At 49.5% G+C, this 20,545-nt stretch overlaps 1 protein-coding gene across 1 annotated transcript in view; it reads left to right on the plus strand.

Annotated features, from left to right (window-relative positions):
* The first annotated feature begins 719 nt into the window (after window positions 1-719).
* Window positions 720-20,545, plus strand: part of Fbln7 (fibulin 7) — a 37,472-nt gene continuing 17,646 nt past the window's right edge. Inside the window, exons 1-3 of the mRNA XM_059259570.1 lie at window positions 720-794; window positions 15,987-16,146; window positions 18,288-18,458. Of these exons, the coding sequence (XP_059115553.1) occupies window positions 720-794; window positions 15,987-16,146; window positions 18,288-18,458 (406 nt within the window). The remainder of the gene's footprint in view (window positions 795-15,986; window positions 16,147-18,287; window positions 18,459-20,545) is intronic.

Raw genomic sequence — 20,545 nt, forward strand, 5'->3', positions numbered from 1 at the left:
CTTTGTATGTACAGTAAAAACTACTTCATTTCATAACAGAAATAGTCTCGGATCTGAGCCGAGTGTCTTAGGTCAGGTTCATTCGTGTGGTGCCCAGGGACAACTGACCAGCACCACTTATGGAGACCAGGGACACCTTGGATTCATTATATTTGATTCTGAATTAATTTTTGGTCCTGTGCTTTTACCAGATGCTAAATTCAGCAACTCAACTTGCACATTTCGGCCCAAAGTTTAAGAAGACATATTCTATCCTAGGCCAAGTTTATGAAGCCCCTCTTCCCGCCACACTAGCCTTGTGCTCTGCTGTCCTGGAGGAAGGTGTAATTGTGTGGGCTTTGAGGTAGGACAGACCTAAGTTTGGCTCATCAACTAGCCACGTGTGCTGGCGGAAGCCTGGGTCGCTCCCGGCGGGAAGTGGGGGCCGTGGGCAGTAGGGCAGTCCAGGGTGGGCACCGGCCACCCTTGGTGGCGCCCGGCCTCCTCCCGGAGTCGCGGCTTGGGCGCGCTCCCAGGCGCATTCCAGGCTCTGCAGCCCCTCCTCTCTCGGCCTCCGCCACGGGGCTGGCGCCTCCCCGCGTCGCCCGGACGGTCTCCTGCAGGCGGCTGCGGACGCTGGTGGCCGCGGGAGCTGCAAGAGACCCGCGCATCGCGGGGACTCAGGGTCGGCCGGGGAACAGCGACCTGCCTTCCCCAGCAGCCAGGCTGTGCTGGGCAAGATGGGGCCCGGCTCTCCGCGCGCGCTCGTCCTTCTCCTGCTGCTCCTCGCCCGCCCCGGAGCGCGGGCTTCCCAGGTCAGTGTCCCCGCTGCCCCTCCCGGGGTCCCGCTTCCCGAGGAGGTAACGCCGAGGCTGGGACATGTTACGTTCCACTCATGTGCTGCAGTTGAGGGCTTGAAGCGGAATCTCGGGCTGGGGTTCGTTTGTTGGAGAGAGGAGTGGGGTCCCCCATCTGTCATCGCGACCTGGGAGGATCTGGGCTGCTGCAGCCCAGCAGGGGAAGGCGGCTCCGCGTGGGAATCGCCGGCAGGGGAAAGTTGCCCTGGGACTTGTGAGTCATTGGTCTTTTGTGGGTCTCGGTGAGAACACCTGGCCGCCCAATTCTGTTAGAGAATGTTCTCGCCCTCCAAACTCAGCATTTACATTTCTAACTGAAATAGTCTTGCTGCCACCACACCTAATCGTTCTCAGAACTTGTTAGTATTGCCCTGGGGGATCCTCAGGTGGTCTCATTCTGAGCACCTGAGGCCTTAGAGTTGCAATTACATTTTCTTATTCATATGGGCAGCGGCAGTTTTTCGTTTCTTTTCTTTCTTTTTTCTTTTTTTCATTTGTGTGTCCGAATCCCACTGGATTTAATTACTTGATCAGATTCTTTTTCTTTCTTTCTTTCTCTCTCTCTCTCTCTCTTCCTTCCTTCCTTTCTTCCTTCCTTCCTTTCTTTTTTACATTAACCATTGGAAACTGATTTTTACAATTAAAAATGTAAATGAAAATTCATTTTAGGGACTTGGTATTGCCAGGTTACTGGTTCCAGTAGCAGAGCAGTCCTCTTTACCCCTGTGAAAGTCCTGGCGGAGGAGCAGGCCGCCAGCTTCCCCAACCATGCCAATAGCATCATAAACAGCTGTAGGATGTGGAGGGATGCTGGATGCCTGCTGCATATCAAGATCCTTGCTGGTCTTCCGAGCCTTCTATAAGGCCATACAGTCAGGGGGAGTGCTAGGAATTCTGTCTGTGGTCGGAGTCTGACCTCCTGATCCTTGTCCACACTGCATGTCTCGGAGCTAAATTGCTGGGCACAGGCAAGCTTGCCTTAGGGTTACTGAGAAGCCCCCTGGGGTGCAGCAAGAGTTTCCAGGCCTGAAGAATTTGGTTTAGATCAGACCTGCTCATGTTCATGCAGAAGAAGGTAATGAGTGGGCGTCACAGGAAGCAGCTGAACAGCCAAATGGCAGAGGCCCAGCCTGGGGCTACAGTGAACCCACCCACAAGAGCAATGGGATCGCCCCAGTTTTGCAGATTACAAAACCAAATTAAACCTTCATCCCATGCCCAATGCCAGAAGCACAGAAAATACATCTCTAATGGGCTTCTCCACCCCAGGCTGCAAAGGGGCAGGACATGAGAGGAGATGTTCCAGAGATCCACCATCTCCTGGTCTCAGCAGGCTTTGTAATTGGGTGGGCATCTGTCACAGATTACATGGGAAATAGTGGGATCAGGGCAACTGGTGAATCTGGTGCAGAGGCGGCACGGAGCTTGCCTCAGCTGGAACATGTTCCCGAGTTACTGAGATCTAATCCCTGCCCTGCCCTGGCCAGCTTTTCTCGTGCCCTTACTGCTCAGTATTGCCTTCTTTATCGGCAAAACACCTGCTGCAGGTGAAGTCAAAGAAAGCAGAAAGGATCAGCCATAGATGTCTGTTTCAAAATTCTAGTGAAATTAAGATGGGCAGTGGTGGCGCACGCCTTTAATCCCAGCACCCGGGAGGCAGAGGCAGGCAGATCTCTGTGAGTTCGAGGCCAGCCTGGTCTACAGAATAAGTTCAGGACAGCCAGGGCTGTTACACAGACAAACCCTTTCTGGGGGGGGGGGGGGGACGGGGGGGGGGGAGGAGGTTCTAGTGAAATTGACTAAGTTGGAGCTACCTCGGCCTACAAGCTCCAGGCTGGGCAAACCAAAGGAATGAACCACAGGAAGTCTCCGTGTTACCTGGTTCCTTCTCATCTTTCAGATCTGTGCTCTGATAAGCACATCTTTGCAGAGGCTTCCTGGCCCCCTGCTCTACATAGATTCCTCCCTGCATCTGTTTTTTTTCCTACCTTGGTCTCCTGAAGGGCAAATCAACATTGGCCAGTGCCAGGCAGTCTCTGAGTAGATCTTGGCTGTGCATAACAGGACCCAAGGGACTTCTAGAAGTCCTGATACCAGCCTTACCTCCAAAGGCAGCTCCAAAGTTTGGGTGGTCCAGGTTGCATCTCAGGTAGAGCTGTTTTTAAAGACATCCCTCGTGATTCTTACAGTGAAGATGCCTGAGACCCAGAGCAAGCCCAGCTCTCAGAGTCACATCGTGGAGTCAGTTACAGCTCAGAAGAGGTTGAGGTCAGGTTGAGAATTCACAGTGGACTCAGTATGGGACTTAGAAACTAAAGTGACATGGTGTACCTGGAGTCTACCTGACAGTATAAACCCCGAGGCTCTCAGATCCAGCGATGAGACTTGCCGGCAAGCAGAAAGAATGGAACTTACCCACAGGATCACCTCTTTAATGGAGGAGATTGGCTAAGATAGGCAAGGGATGTCACCAGCAGAAGCCAGAGGGCCACCAAGTGGAGACAGTGTGAGCTCCTATGGAGAAGCCCTGTCCAGGGTTCCTCTTTGTCTGCAAATGTTCTCATTTTGCTGTCTTTTGTGACATCTAAGAGTGACATTATAGGTGTGTATCTGTGTGAGTGTGTAAGTGCATGAATATGTCTGTGAATTCACAATTGCCTTGTGTGTGATGAAGATGAATGAGTGTTTGCATATGTCAGAGCATGTGAGGAAGCGTGTGTTATTCTGTGTGTATATGAATGCATGGTTGTGCGTGTGGTGGTGAGTATATGTGTGTGCATGAGTGGAGATATGTGTGTATGAATGTGTGTACATACGTCAAAGTACATAACTGTGTGTTATCATGTGTGTATGTAGTGAAAGCATGGCTGTATGAAATGGTGGTGTTCTGGTTTGCCATCTAAGGCTGTGATAAAACACTGGCCCAAACCAGTTTGGTGTCATTGTATTGGCAAATACTGTCCAGTTTAGGGATGAACACACTTTATGGGTTCACCTATAGAACAACATCCGTGGTGTCATTTCTAGATTTTGGCTATCATGAACAGAGCATCATGGGTCAGGGGAGGGAGCCGGCTCGGCAAGTAAAAGCAGTTGCCATTTTAGGCTGGATGATCAGTCCATCATGGTGGCACCTCTCTTTAATCCCAGCACTCGGGAGGATCCCTGTGAGTTTGAGGCGAACCTGATTTACAAAGCCACATTCCAGGATAACCAGGCTGTTACACAGAGAAACCCTGTCTCAAAAAACAAACCAAAACAAAACCAACCAACCAAAAGAGGTTGGGTAATCTACACACACACACACACACACACACACACACACACAAGCTTCACACAGAATTTTGCATAATATAAATTTTCTTTTCTCCAGTGCTGCTTTGTAAGTATGACGATAGAAATTCAGGTCCCCTGAGCCCATAAACACTGGGCCGGTGTGGTGGCTGGCTCTCTGATGGCCTCAGCACGTGGGAGGGAGAGGTGGGAATCTTCAGGGTAAGCAGATAGCCAAAGGAGCCAAAGTGGCATGCTCCAGGTTCATCAAGAGACCCTATCTCAATGTATAGGATGGAGAGCGACTAAGGAAGACACCCAAGGTCAACCTTGTACCCTCCATATGCATGTACACACACACACACACACACACACACACACACACACACACACCGATTCAAATGGTGTATTTCTAGTAGATAGCAAAGCAATGGGCTTTTTGTGTTGACCTTGTATCTTGTTTATTGTAAAGATGATGATGATGATGATGATGATGATGAAGATGATGGTGATGATGTTGCTTGACACCTGTGTATAGAACTTCCTGTGCTGGTTCACAGGGGAGAGGACATCTTAGCCTGGCACTAGAAAACACTGAGCTTCCCAGCACCAGGTGTGGTGCTAGCTCTAGGTGTGCTGGTTGCCATGGGTGTGGTCAGCGTGTCCTCCTCATTCTGCCTCAGTGTCACAGAGTACTGAACCAGCAACGGATGTTGAGTTTGAAACACGTTTTTTTTTTTTCTGCCTCAGTTCATGCAATCCTGTGGTTTTTCAGTCCCTTGAAGAAACTGGGTAGAGTTGGTGTCAGTGTTTGTTTGTTTGTTTGTCTGTCTGTCTGTTTCAAACAAGGTTCCTCTATGTAGCTCTGGCTGTTCTGGAGCTTGCTCTGTAAACCAGGGCTGGCCCCGAACTCAGAGATCCCTCAGAGATCTCATGTCTCTGCCTCCTCAGTGCTGGGGTTAAAGGTGTGTGCTACTACGCCCAGCCTTGGTGTCCGTTTTTGAAATGTGTGGTAGCATTTGCTGATGAGCCCCTGGAGGCCTGGAGATTCTTTTTCTGGAAGATCATACCTACAAATTCATTTCCTGCCACAGAGCAGAACCATTCCCATTGGGAAGTGTGTTTCTCTCAGGAAAGTAGTGACTGGGCATGGTGGTACACACCTGTCATCCTAGCAGTTTGAGGCCAGCCTGGGTTACACAGCAAGACTCTTCATTAAAAGGTGAAAGAAATGGATTCCTAACTCCGCTCTCTTGAATCAGCTCCTTGAACTATCGGCCACGCTGTATGTCTAAAACAGGTGGGCACCTGTTTGTCACCGTGTGTCACCACAGGTGGGCACTTGGTTCCATGGTCACCACAGGGCCAGGTGGTCTGCTGTGGTTAACTTCCTGTCTTGTCTAACTTTCTGAGATTCCTGGCATGTTTCCCCTCAGCTGAGTCTGTCTGTCATGGACATTGCCATGACTACTTCCTATTGCTCTTTCCTATTAGCCATTCAGCCAGGCTGTCTCTTTGGAGGCCTGTGCATTCCGGCCCTCTACTTAGGTTTGCAGGGCTTGTGGTCCTGCCTGCTGACCTGGGGACTTGAGGACAGGGCCTCTCTGCTCTCATGAACTTTTTGAGGCTCTGATCATCCTCCTCCTTGGATTGCTCCCTTACGTTTTGAGCCTGTTCTTATGAAAATTATTCCTAGCCCATGACTGCTGGGCTGGTCAGACTGTTCAGCTCTGCAGGCATCGCTTGTTCTTGAGAGTGGGTTTGGAGGCTAGCAGAGGAGCACAGCTACATCGATAGATACCCTCGAGTGAAGACTGGTCCTCCTCTGTTGAGGAAGGTTGTGCTTGATTAGTGATGTCTGCTGTGGTCACAGCACTAGGAGATTGTCAGCCCTTCAGTACAGGGTTTTAGACTAAATCTATAGAAATTAATTGAAAACAACAGGGTCTTATGGGCCATCCAGATCCAAATGGGGTGTGCCATGAAACAAATATTTGGTGCCTTCAACAGCTCCTACAGTAGAAGCAAAACAAACAAGGACCCTAAGTTTGAATAGGGCACTTAGACTAGTATGGGCAGAGCAGGGTGGCAATCTGAGCTGGGCTCATGTGGGTTGCCCTGATATTCGGGTCCGACTCCACTCCTCTGGATATGGCTTGCTCATTCTCTAGGATCAGCTGTCAAGTCAGCTAGTGGGGTGGTCTGTGGATCTTCTCTAGGATATCATGGCTCTGTTCCATGAGGCTAGCTGGAACTTCTCTCACGGAGGTGGAGGACCAAGACTGAATAGAAGGACACAAGGCTTCTGGAGAACCAGCCTTGGAAGTAAGCTGGTGTATGACTTTCTCTGCCTTTCGTTGGCCAAAGCCAGCCTAGGGGTGTGTGTGTGTGTGTGTGTGTGTGTGTGTGTGTGTGTGTGTGTGTGTTTGTGTTTCTTCTATGATAGTCAACTGCATGGACCACCCTGTGGGCACATATGTGTAAAACAGATTCCCCTCTTGTTGAGGAACTTCAGAGTCCCTTTGTAAATGACGTGGGTGGGCTGTGGTCATTCTTGCAGACAATCCAGCACTGGGACCCAGAGTTTACTTTCCACAGCACCCATGCATCTGGAGGGTGGGCTGAGGCTGGGGTGAGCCACACCTCCCGTTTTCTCTAGCAGTCTCGTGTGCGCATTCTGAAACATGACCTGTGGCCCATCAATGGCAGACAGTCTTGGCTGCTGGGAAGAAGGAGCCATCTTTGCTCCCAGGGCTGGAAATGGGAGTAAGTGTTGAACTGAGCCCTGGGAGGCTGGGAGGGGATGTAGGCAGCCATCTGCATGGCTCCTAGGGAGGCCCTTAAGGAACTGATGTCCTCCATACTGGCCTATTTGACACAAACTTTAATTCTGAAGAAGACCAAGCCAAGACATTATGTTGTCACTTCTCTCGATACCTGGGCTCTGTCTCTGCCCCGACAGGCTTGCTTGGACCTGCCTGTTGGCCATTTGCCCCACGGAAGATGTCGTTGCTCAGGCATAACTGTTCACAGAGACCTGATCATTCTGGTCACCACCCAACATACACGTTTTTTAAATTTTGAGATGGGTTTTTTGTGGCCCATGCTGGTCTTGAACTTGTAACCTTCCTGCCTCAGACTTCTGCATGCTGAGATTATGATCTGTAAATGAAAAGGGGCAGCTTATGCAGGGCTCTTGGGACAAAGGCAGAGTGGGTAAAACTTTTATATCCTTTCACATTTTCTTCCAGAAACTTCCATGCTCTCAGTAAGCTCCTAGGACTTGTAAGAATAGGACATCTAAATAAATAAATAAATAAATAAATAAATAAATAAATAAATAAATAAATAAATAAATAAAATATAGGATCTTCTTATGTAACCCCTGGCAGGCCTGGACCTCATTATGTAGACCAGCCAAGCCTCTAACTAGAAGCAATCCTCCTGCCTCTGCCTCTTGCTAAGATTATAGGAATGCACAACTGCACATATTTTTTATTAAGGAAAAATAGCACCCATAATTTGACATCACCAGTTTAAGAAAGTGAGATGCATGTGCCTGGGGAAGTCACCATTTGTAGGAACATGTGCATCCAGAGGAAGCTACTGGGCATGAGACTTGAAGAGCCAGACCTGGGCTAGGGGTGAGCAAGACCGGCAGGCAGATAGGCAGGCAAGCAGACAGATAGGCAGGCAGGCAGGCAGGCAGATAGGCAGGGCAGGTAGGCAGGCAAGCAGGCAGGTAGGCAGGCAGGCAGACAAACAGGCAGATAGGCAGGCAGATAGGCAGGCAGTCAGGCAAGCAGGCAGATAGGCAGGCAGGCAGATAGGCAGGCAAAAAGGAAGGGAGGGAGGGAGGGAGGGAGGGAGGAAGGAAGGAAGGAAGGAAGAAAGGAAGGAAGGAAGGAAGGAAGGAAGAAAGGAAGGAAGGAAGGAAGGAAGGAAGGAAGGAAGGAAGGAAGGAAGGAAGAAAAAGAAAAAAGATTGGTTGTAGACAAGTACAGTCATTTACAATGTAGTGTACAAACACATTAACATGCTGGTGTCATGTGACCATGCCAGTATCACCCTAGAGCATCTGTCCCAGACTTAATGAAAAGAATGCATGTCACTACCTACAGCCTGGGAGCTTAGCTTGCCACCAGGACAGGCAGTGTCCCAAAAGGCAGCAGGGCCCAGGTGATACTGACTTCCTATGGTTGGCCCGTGTCCTGTACTGCACAGCCTTTTCCTGGCTGGGTACTAGGGCAGGTTTCTGCCCCCGACACTTAGCTTCCTCCTCTGAATAGTGATGACAATCGATGTTCCTGTCTCATGGGGCATGATGAAGAGGAAATGCAGAGAAGACATATGTCGCGTGTTTGGCACATGTCAGGAGAGAAGAATGAGCTCGCTCGGCTCCTGCTGTCACACAGCTTGCTGAGCCGTGAGAAACAGGAGGAGCCAATGTTACTGTTTCCATGACTGAGAAAACAGAAAGGTTTTCTATGGTTTGGCTATGACTATAAAATCACCAACAGCCCACAGGGTACAAATTAAAACTGCAGGCTGTGTGTGTGTGTGTGTGTGGCACAGTGGTAGACACCTGCCTCCTGTGTGTGGATTCCATCCCTGGCACCACAAACACAGGGAACCTCAAAATGCCCTGGGCTCTGGCCCTCAAAGGGAGACTCCAGCTGGAAGCCTTTGATGATTAATGTTGTGTTAACTTAGCTAAGCCATGGCTTCCCTATATGTCGCTGGGAAAGTGTTATTTAGATGTGATTAACATTTTTTTTTTTTTTTGTTTTTGTTTTGTTTTGTTTTAATTGAAGGTCCCTTACTGGTCCTGCTTCCATGAGTGGCCGAGAACAAGGGGAAGGGGAGGCAACCAGCTGGGCAGGGAGGGTCATTTCCACATTTCATTTACACACAGAACTAAACAGACAAGCACAGAGTCACTATTGTGGTTAGAAGTTGGCAGCATGGGATGGGGGGATGAGGAGTAGGGGTAGATGTGATTAACATTTACATCAGTGGTCTTAATAAAAGAGATTACTCTCCTTAATGTGGAGTTTTCATCTTACGCAAATGAGGAGGCAGTTCTTCCAGGCTGCCTGTGAGGGCCATAGATTCTGGCCCACAATTACGGGAGCCGAGGAGCTCACCCCATCTCCCACATCTCTCTCTCTCCCTCTTTCTCTCCCTCATGAGTGTGTGTAGGAATGCAGATCACACACACACACACACACACACACACACACACACACACACACACAAACAAACACACACCAAGGGCTGGAGAGTTGGCTTGGTGGTTAAGAACACTTTCTGCTCTTGCAGAGGACCTGGGTTCAGTGCCCAGCACCCACATGGTGGCTTATAACCATCTGTAACTCCAGTTCCAGGGAATCCAACTCCCTCTTCTGGTCTCCGTAGGCACTGCATGTTTTTTGTGTACAACATGCATACCAGCAAAACACCTATACATATCAAATTTAAAAATAAATCAATCTTAACAATAAGAATATGATATATATCAAATATGTATGTTGTACCTTAGATATTAAACATATCCTAGTGTATTAACTATGTGGCCATGTTCATTTCCTATTGTCTCTGCTTCTCTAGAGAACCCTAATGCAAGGGCTGTGAACAGCTCCTAACGTGAAATCTCTCTCTCTCTCTCTCTCTCTCTCTCTCTCTCTCTCTCTCTCTCTCTTTCTTGTGTGTGTGTGTATGTGTGTTTGTGTGTGTGTGTGTGTGTGTGTGTGTGTGCGTGCACATGTACATGCTCAGTGGAGGAGTTACAGCCCTTGACTTGGTCTAAAAGCAAAGCTCTGGAGAAAAGCAATACAGGAATTTGACCATGACTCAGTGGTGAGGGCCTCGAGCCTTGGCTTAGCAGGCCCGAGTTGGCAAGTGCGCTCTGTCCTCTCTGAGACCTAAAGGCACCAAAACATCTGTGTTTCCATTAAGAATATGCTGACGAGACACATAGCTGTGGCTTAGGAGAAAGGAGCATGAGAGGCCACCCCTCCCAGGCTGAGGGGTCATCTGTGGCCGCCCGAGAGCCCAAGACTCCATCAGCAAGGTAACTCTGGAAATTGTTACCACCTAATACACATCGGCATTGTGAAGAAGACCTCTCAGCTGGCTACAGAAAAACCTCAAGGGCCATCCAGAGCTCTCACCCCATACACCCTGCCTGTGGGAGTCTTAGCAGTAGACTCTGGGTCTTGACTTTATTTATAAATTGAGCCCGATAAGAAGGAGGCTGGTGGGATGAGAGGGAGGGGAAGGGCTAGGCCTACTAAGTTCTGGGATGGGCACAGGGAATCTTGGGGTCGTACACAGTCCAGCTGTGGCCGCTTCAGTCAACGGGTGGGATCTGGGTATAAATGTCTGCAGACTTATTTCTCCTGGTTGATTCTCAAAGAAAGAGGAACATGGTAAGTTCTGAGGGACTTTGAGCAAATACTGTGAGAGAGACAAGTATGAAAGGGTGAACCAGGACTTCCCCGAGGAGGAGAAGGGAGATGAAATATTTGCGTGTGTGTGTGAGTGTGTGTGTGTGTGTGTGTGTATGTATGTGTGTGTGTGAGTGTGTATGTATGTGTGAGTGTGTGTGTGTATGTGTGTGTGTGAGTGTGTGTGTGTGTATGTGTGTGTGTGTGAGTGTGTGTGTGTGTGAGTGTGTGTGTATGTATGTGTGTGTGAGTGTGTGTATGTATGTGTGTGTGTGAGTGTGTGTGTGTATGTATGTGTGTGTGTGAGTGTGTGTGTATGTATGTGTGTGTGAGTGTGTGTGAGTGTGTGTGTATGTATGTGTGTGTGTGTGAGTGTGTGTGTATATGTATTTGTGTGTGTGAGTGTGTGTGTGTGTATGTATGTGTGTGTGTGAGTGTGTGTGTGTGTATGTGTGTGTGTGAGTGTGTGTGTGTGTGTGTGTGTGTGTGCGCGCGTACACTTGCTCGTGAAAGCCAGAGAAGGACATCAGGCACCCTGCTCCATCACTCTATACTGTACTCCCTTGAGACAGACTCCCCAGTGAACCTGGAGCAGGGTCAACTCCGGTGACCTTCCTGTCATCCACTCCCACAGCCCTAGGGTTACAAATGCGTACACCCATGCCCAGCCTTTTACCTGAGTGCTGGGCAGCATTCTTACCCACGGAGCCGTCTCTCTAGGCCCCAGACAGAGTATTCTCATCACTCTCTAGACCCTTCTGGCGCCTCTGCCTAGTTCTCAGCACTGACATCATATGACAGAATCATCTATGCCTGAGAAGAGCTGATGGTATGACCCCGCTCCTCAATGAAGGCTTCATATCTGTCCACCCTGAGTCTGGGTTTGAGTTAGGTGAAGTGCTGTCCCTTTCAAGAGTAGCATGACAACAATGAGAAACCCTAAGCCAGTCGTGGTGGTGCACGCCTTTAATCCCGGCAATCAGAAGGCAGAGGTAGGCAGATCTCTGTGAGTTCAAGGCCAGCCTGGTCTACAGACCAAGTTCCATGACAGCCAGAGAAACACAGAGAAACCCTGTCTCAAATAAAAAAAGATAAACTCTGGTCTTTTTATTCCCTCAGAAATGGAAGAATTTCCCTGCCCATCTTGGTTTCACCTTAGATGTTATTAAAAAGTAATAGAGACACTTTTCTCACGGGTTCTTGTCAGTGGCATAAGCTGGGTCTGGAGCCTGTGGTTTTTGCTGTTTTGGTTTTCACTTTTGTTTTGGTGGTCATCAAACTAACGACCTTGAGCATGCTCGGTAAGAGCTGTGCCACTGTCCCATCCTTCCAGCCTGACAGCTAGGGACAGATGCTCACATCAACCAAGGGAATCTCTTCAAGAAAAAGATGTAAAACAAACAGAAAAACGAGGTGTTGAGGGTCCTGTGAGAAGCCTGTGAGATTAAGGGCCCAGACAGTGTGGGTTCCTTTGCCCTCTCTGGGTGTAGGGCCTCCTGCAGCCCTGACTGGGGTTGACCTTGCCTGGTGGCAGCCTTGCTGAATTTCCCCTCCAGAATGGGAGATCTGTTGCAGTAGGTGGTGGGGAGCCCAGGGTCTCCTTGTACAGGCTGAGTCTGGGATCTTCTAGTGAGAAGGACTGGGCCCCCGTCAGCCTTTAGCTGCCAAGCAGGCTTGCCTTTTACCCTCTGCAGTTCCTCGGGTGACCTCAGCAAAGGCTGTCTTTGAGAAGTAGGCAATGGTTTGTTCCCATGCCTCAGGTGCCTGTGCTCTGAGCAGACGATGGTGGTAAGTAGAAGAGCACAGTGGACAGAGGGATGGGAAAAAGGAGCGTGCCCCCCTCCAGACGAAAAAAGTCCACAGAGGAATGTAAGTGGAGATCCAGAATGAGACAGGCTGTGCCCACTGGTGTGAAAGTAACACCCCATCCAACATGAGAAGAAATCGACAGAATCGTGTAGTGACCTAGCCCCTCCAGATGACACTGCGCATGTGCGTATTTGGTCCGTCCCGGGAAGTAACACTGAGTAGGAAGTTAACGTTGGTGTCTCTTTGTTTGGATCAGTTTTGTGTTTTGAATTGATTTTCAAGGTGGATGCTTTCCCTGAACAAGTGAAGATGATAAATACTGTCTCAGTTTGAAAATGAGGACCGTCTGGACCCTTTATCCTCTTCCTCCATGACCCACTTGTCCCCCAAACTCATGCCTCTTGAGCACTTGCCCGGGCTGAACAGGGGTTCCAGTCCCATCACCCCGTTCACAGGCGGACTTGGTTCTGGATTGGGGAAGCAAATTCTGAGCCTGGCTCCCACCAGCTCCATGTTTAACATTTTGGAATTAGAGACCTGCCTGGTTAGTGGCAGCTGCGGTAAGGACCCTCGGACTCCCTGTGGAAAGTACCCATTCCCTCAGCCCCTGCCTCTCATCGGCAGGACAGCTGGCCGAGAGCACCTGAGATCTTCCTTACACTACCTGAGACGGGTCAGACAGGGGTGCGTGTGTCAGAGAGAGTCTTCCGCCTTCCTTATTGAGTCACCGAAGACCTTCCAGCTGGCTCCCTCTTCGCCTGTGTAGTCAGCACTGCTAGGTCACGCCCCAGTGACACTTGGAGGGGTGAAGCATCTGGTGGTAGTTGTCCTTAGGGGCAGCTCTGAGGCTAGAGAAACCTGGCTGCCCAGTGGCCACATGGTAACAGGCCCTTTCCCCCCTTGTCACTACTTCCTGGGGCCCCAGGGCTTCATTCCAGCTTCCCATGTGTTCACCTTTCCCAGCAAAGCATCTGGCATTGAGAACTCTTCCCTTCAACACGGAGCCCTTGCACATCCCTGGACCCAGCAAGATAACCTCCCACACATCATGACCTGACATCTGGGTGAGGAGAGGTACCTCCCCACACTACTACTTCCTGTCCCAGTGTTAAATCTCCAACTTGCACAAGAGTTAAACATTCACTCCAGGGGTGTTAATTCCTAGTGTAAATTCCAGAAAAAGATCCCACCACACAGTGTTATGTGAGAACAAGTAAGTCTGCTCCTTGGGGAAGGTTGGAAGTCACAGGTGTCCAGACTCTACCACTCACAGATTACATGATTTGAGTCAAATCACTTGACTTTCAGCCTCTGTGTGACATGGGGACTATCATAATCCTAATAATCACAAGTAGAGGCTGCCTTCTCCACACGTGGATGCCAGCCAGCTGCCAAGCAGCCTCTGAGCAAGAGAAGCATGTCTTTATAGGCAGAAACACATCCCAAACGGAATTGACACAAGCCACAAAGACATCCGTTTTCTTTTTCAGCACAGGAAGATTAGGTGTGGGAGCTCAGGTCTGGGGGAGTTGGCCACGCAGTGCCAGGCAGGTAAGAACTGGTCATCGCCCAGATGCCCGGGACTGGAGTGGAAAGGATGGCCAACAGTGGGGGAGTAGAAAAACAAACTTCTCTTCCTGGTAGTTGCTTTTGGGGCTATGCTTCATCAGGCCCCGGTTATGGTGGAGGCCAAGGAGCCCCTGTGGATTAACGAGTTCCAGGGACAACTGGGAACTCGATTTTGTCAAAAGCGTCCATTGACTCTAGCCCATGAGTCATGCGTTTGGTGAAAAGAAGGTGCGGCGGCGGCCTGGCAGTCTCTCCGGGAGAGTGGCCCGTTGTGACCACAGCGGCTCCACCGAGAGGCTGGACACTGCCCAGGCTCTGGAGGCCACATACCTCAGCTGCCCAGCTGCCTCACCGACTTGTACGCATTTCTTTTAATTATAAAACTTTTACACAGGGCTGGGGAGATGGGTAAAGTGCCCACACAAACAAGAGAGCTTGGGTTCAGATCCCCAGCAGCCATGTGAAAGCTGGGGAGGCAGAGGCGGGAGCATCCCTGGAGTTTGCTGGACAGCTGGTCTACTGGAACCAGGAAGCTCTATCTATGGTCAGTGAGAAAGCAATTGAGGAAAACATAAACATCGACCTCTGGCCTCTACATATGTCCATTTGCACACACATGGCCACACACATGAACATATACACACTACAATACACACAACTGATACTTGGGAAAGAGCCCCAAATAAACAATGATCCATGTCCCTAAATTTGCATCATCACAGTGTTGATGTATTGCCTTTCCTCCTGTGCAAGTAATCCAAGGCAGGTCAGACAGATTACGCTTCCTGACATACAGTTCCCAAATGAATGAGAATGACCTTAGGCCAGAATCGATTACCCAAGGCTAAGGGCCTTTCTCCTTCCTGGATACTCCCTTTCTTGCCCCCACCCACGGCTCTTTTTAAGATTTCTTCTATTTCAACTATGTGTGTATGTGTGTGAGGGGTGGGGTAGGGGGAGCGGCAGTGTGTGAATGTGTACGTGCAGAAGGCCTCAGCATCCGGAAGACGGCGGCGTCAGATCCTCTGGAGCTTTCAACCGGTCTCAGCTGCTCCTATGTGTGTTGGAAACTGAACTTGGGTTCTCTGCAAGAGCAGGAAGCTCTCCTCACCACTGAGCCAGCTCTCTGGCCCCTGATGTCCTCACTCTTGATAGTAATAGAGACTGCAAGGAAATCTTGCCATTTTTATCATCCAGTGTGATGTTGAAGTTGCTTTAAGTCAGATAGTCTTTGCCAATGTTAAGTACAATCCCATTTCCCTCAACAACAACAACAAAAAAACTATTAAAAATCACCAAAACTGGACATTGACTGTATCGAACACCTCTTTCTTCTGTTTTTCCCCTTATTTTACTTGTTATGTTTTTAAAAGCCGAGGCACCACCAGGGCTCCCTGACTGTCTGTATGCTCCACTGTTGTCTTGGTTTTCAAAGTGTCTAATGGAGAAAGAAAGGAAATGTCACCCAGCCTGGAACTGAGTCTTCACTCAGAGTGAGGAGGAATTCGTGTGTCTTTTGGAGTGACAGACCAGTGACTATAGGAACTTGGGGTTCACTGGTTGCTTCAGGCCCTGGTCATTCAGTCACCAGCTTTGCCCTTGTTTTGTGGTGTCAAGGGGTGAAGTGGGGCTATGGCACGTGTCTTGGGCTGTCACCAAGCAACTTAACCCTGCAGATGCCGTTGTTCAGGTAGAGCGGTGGTTCTCAACCTTCTCAATGCTGTGACCCTTTAATCGAGTTCCTCGTGCTGTGGTGGCTGCGACCATAAAATTATTTTCCTTGCGATTTCATAACAGCAATTTTGCTACTGTGATGAATCCTACATATCTGATTTGCCGATGGTCTTAGGCAACTCCTGTGACAGGGTTGTCTCATAGGTTGAGAGCAGATGAGGTAGGGTACCTGGCATGGAGGGGTGCCTGGGAGAGGTTGCTCGACCAAGGTGATTTACTAGGCGCCAGGGAGTTTGAAGCCCGTGGTTCGGATTTCTGAACCCCAGAAGCACGATGGTAGGATGAAGCCCACCACAACAGTCTCTTCTCTCCCCAGAGCTGTCTCAACAAACAGCAGCTCCTGACAACCATCCGCCAGTTGCAGCAGCTGCTGAAGGGCCAGGAGACCCGCTTCGCTGAAGGCATCAGAAACATGAAGAGTCGGCTGGCTGCGCTACAAAACACTGTGAGCAAAGTGGCCCCAGATGCACCTCCAGGTGGGTCCCGCATCGTCAGGCGAGGGCCAAGAACTGCACTCAGGAACCTTCTGGGCAACTCTCTCCATCCAGTTGGCCCCTCATGTGTGTGTGTGTGTGTGTGTGTGCCTGTGTGTGTGTGTGTATATGTATGTGTGCGCACACACAGGCACACACACACATGTGCACATTAAGGTTACTCCTCTCCCCCATATTTGACAGTCACCTATTTCTAGGTTTGTTTGGTTGGTTTTTTTGTTTTTTGTTTTGTTTTTATGATTTATTTATGTGTGCCTGTGTGTAAGCACATGTGTGTGCATATGCCCGAGGAGGCCAGAAGAGGGCATTGGCTCCCTGGTCCTTTGCAAGAGCAGCAAGCCCTCTTAACCCCTGAATCACCTCCTCAGCCCCCTTGTTTTGTTCTTATCTTATGTAGCTCAAGTTGGCCTCAAACTTGCTGTGTAACCAAGGATAATCTTGAACTCCTGATCCGTTGCCTCTGCCTCCCGAGTGCTGGGATTATGATTTGCATCTCCAGGCCTTTTTTTTTTTTTTTTTAAATGACAGAGTCTGCCCTGGAACCCAAAATCCTCTTACCTCTGCCTCCCAAGAGCTATGGTTTAATCACCACACCCGGCCCATTTCCTCTTATACCTTTTATTCCAGGCTTAATAGCTACATAGGTAGCAACCTATGATCCCACAGAATGGTCAAAATCATCACTTTGTAAATCTAGGTGCCTTTCACTTCTCCCTGCCCTCCCCAGAGAGCACAGTGAACTCTGATTTTGCTTTTGTTCCTGTTTTTATTTTTAGTGTAACAGTCTATTTTCCAAACTGGTTTTTAAGTTCACAGCCTGGAAGGCCCAGATACTTCTCACACATGCCCCTCCACCCAGGCTCACCTTCCACCCCGACCTGCCCAGAAGGTTGCACTTACAGTATTTGCTGTTTTCCATGAACCAGCATGGCTCTGGCTTTCCTTTTTTTCTTTTCTTTTATTTTTTAGTCTTTTGAGACAGGGTTTCTCTATGTAGCTTTGGAGCCTGTCCTGGAACTTGCTCTGTAGACCGGGCTGGCCTCGAACTCACAGAGATCCACCTGCCTATGCCTCTCAAGTGCTGGGATTAAAGGTGTGTGCCACCACTGCCCAGCCGGCTCTGGCTTTTCATACCTGAAAGTACATTCTCCAGGGACTCACCCAGTTGGGGTGAGAAGAAGGGCTTCTAGGGTAAGTCCCACTTGTCTGGGTTACAGTGGGATACCCCAGTTTCCCTCCACTAATGGGAGAGCTCTAACACTGGGTCATGTTTTCCTGGTGACATCTTTTATACTTTCTAGGCCAAGAGGTGAGCACTGGGTTTCTCCTGGTCTAGGGGCCCAGGGGACAGGAGATGGAGCCTGTGGGATCCTTGACATCATTGGTACCCTGTGACTGTTGTCTTCGGGTCTTCTTAGTTGTGTGAGGTAACATTTCCTGGGGAAGGCTTTCTTCAGAGGTTCAATCAAGCATGTTTCTCTCAAGGCTCACTTGTAGAACATACTCTGTGTGCCATGCACTTGGCTGGGGACAGCAGAAAGGACGCGGGCCAGACCTGCACTCAGGCAGAGAACATGGAGCGTAAGCGTGAAGACACACTGCAGTCATCACAAACGCTAAGAAGAAAGCAAAGTGGCCTGGGGACAGAGATGCTTGGTAGCCAGGGATCCCTCTGGAGAGTGGTGACATTTGAGTAGAGACCCGGAGAGCAGGAAGGAGGGGCTGGCCTGGTGGTAGGCTGAGGCTGTTCAGGAGACTTAGGACATCCAGAGGGCTGGCGACAAGAGGAAGCACAGGCAGTTAAGTGTTGGCCTCATCAATCTGATGCTCGGCACTGCACTCTACGGCCCTGTGCATACGACCCTAGGGTCTCTGAGTGACCCTCAGGGTCCCTGCGTATCAGTTTCCCCAGCTTTCACTAGGCCACCTGTGTGTTCCCCTCCTCGTCTTCAAGAACACAGGGAGGGTTTTGTGAGATGTGGTGTTTAGAAGGTCCAGCTCCACGCCCAGTCTGCAGCAATCATTCAACGGGGCGGGGGTGGGGGGCTCTTCTGAGTGACCTCCATGCCTCCACAGCTGCAGCCCAGAGGGAGGGCTCCTAATCCTTCCTCTTTGCCTTACAGTTTCCTGCCCCGCTCTGGACGCCCCTCCCGATGGCAAGAAGTTCGGAAGCAAGTACTTGGTGGACCATGAAGTCCATTTTACCTGCAACCCTGGGTTCCGGCTGGTTGGTCCCAGCAGTGTGGTGTGTCTTGCTAACGGCACCTGGACTGGAGAAAAGCCCCATTGCAGAGGTATGGCCGTCTGCCCTGTCCACAGCACACAGCGTGGGTATACTGGTCAAAAAGGGTCATCCCAGAGACACACCTGATTCTCTCTCTCTCTGGTGAGTGTGTGTGTACGTGTGTGTGTGTGAGTGTGTGTGTGTGTGTGTGTGTGTGAGAGAGAGAGAGAGAGAGAGAGAGAGAGAGAGAGAGAGAGAGAAGTTCAGGTGAATACATGCCACAGTAGTCAAGGCTAGCCTCAGGTGTCAGTCTTCACCCTGTCTCACTGTATGCCGGGCTGACTGGTCAGCAAACTTGCAGGGGTTGCCTTGTCTCTACTTCTCATCTCACGGCAAGAGCGCTGGGTTCCAGGCGCTTCTTCCGAAGTCTCTGGGTAGGTTCTGGAGATCCAGATTCAGGTTTTCACACCCAAGTGGCAAACATTTGGCCCACTCAGCCATCTCCCGCTCCCCATGGTTCTTCAATCATTCCTCAGCCGAGAAACAAACGGTGAACCTATCGGCTCCCTCACCTCTACGTCAGGCCTGAGTGGTTTCCATCATGAGCTTGCTTAGTCTTGGTCTGCCTATAGAGAATCTGAAGTGCAGGTTGGGTAAGGAACTTACACAAAGCCATTCTCTACTTCCCAACAGCTCACCCTGTCCTGGACTCCAGTAGCTGAATATGTTTGTTTGTTTGTCTGAGATAGGGTCTTATATAGCCCAGGCTGACCTTAAACTCACTTTACACCTGGAGTTGGCCTTGAACTCCTGGTCTTCCTGCCTCTACCTCCTACCTTCCAAATGCTAAGCTTACAGCCGGTTGCCACTGCCTGGCTGCACACTTTTAATCCCAGCACTTGGGAGACAGAGGCAGGCAGATCTCTGAGTCTGAGGCTAGCCTGGTCTACAGAGCTAGTTCCAGGACAGCCAGGGCTACACAGAGAAACTCTGTCTCAAAAAAACAAAGAAAAATAAAAAGATTGGCTCTTAGTTGGGTAAAGTGTCTCCAAATTTAATCCCAGCTCTTAAAAGGCTGAGGCAGGTGGGCTTCCTGGAGTCTGAGATTAGCCTGGGCTACAGAGTCTGAGATCCATATCAATGTCATGGCCTGGGTCTAAGAGGGCTAAGAGGAGGAACTAGAAGAGAGGTACAGTTGAGCTGCCCTGGGGCTGTGAGGCTCCTGGTATAGTCTAGGGAAGAAGAAATCCCTCAGCTGTCCTTTCAGTCTAGCTGGGACTTGGTGTGGACAGCTCCAGGAGAGATCTTCCTGAGAGCATCATGGGAAGAAAAGTTTTCTCTGTGCTGTACTTGAGAACAGAACTGTTTTGACAATAAAGAAAAGTGAGGCCTGGCACACGTAATTTATTGGCTTTTCAAAAGCCTATAGACCACAGTTAAAAAAAAAATTCATGGCTATCAATCATTTTTAGGCATCCATAGAACATCTTTTGAGGCAAGATGCCCATGATTTTAGACAGGATTAAAGAGAGCATAAATCTTTTTTTTTTTAATTTATTTATATTTTATGTATGAGTGTTCTGCATGTATACCTTCATGCCAGAAGGGGGCATCAGATTCCACTATAGATGGTTTTGAGCCACCATGTGGTTGTTGGGAATTGAATTCAGGATCTCTGGAGGAGCAGTCAGTGCTCTTAACCGCTGAGCCATCTCTCCAGCCCTGGGAGTGCTTCGGGCTGCAGAAATATATCATAAGAACTCAGCTGGTTATGGCAAAGTCACTACCTGAAGGGATCAAGGAATTCCTTCAGAGGAAGCCAAATTCCAAGGAGTTTTTGGTGTTACTTGGCTTGTTATATATCAGCTGTCTTCTGTTATGAAAATCATGTGTGCCTTCATAGTTTTCCCAATTAATTTTTCCCTAAGAAGAGCTAACAGTGTGGACTGATCACTCTCTGAACATACACATTCAAGGTATTTGGAGAACAGCCTCAGGAAAGGCTCCCTCTGGAATCAGACTCTCCCTTAGCCACTTTCAAGGACTAACAGTAATAACAGTCCACATGCTAGTCTCCTGATTTAAGGTAAATTCCACAAGGAGACACTGCCTAGGTCAGGTGGACATTAAGTAATAGCTTTACACAACTTAGCTTGG

The sequence above is a fragment of the Peromyscus eremicus genome, chromosome 4, assembly GCF_949786415.1.
Source record: "Peromyscus eremicus chromosome 4, PerEre_H2_v1, whole genome shotgun sequence".
Classification (NCBI taxonomy): Eukaryota; Metazoa; Chordata; class Mammalia; order Rodentia; family Cricetidae; genus Peromyscus; species Peromyscus eremicus.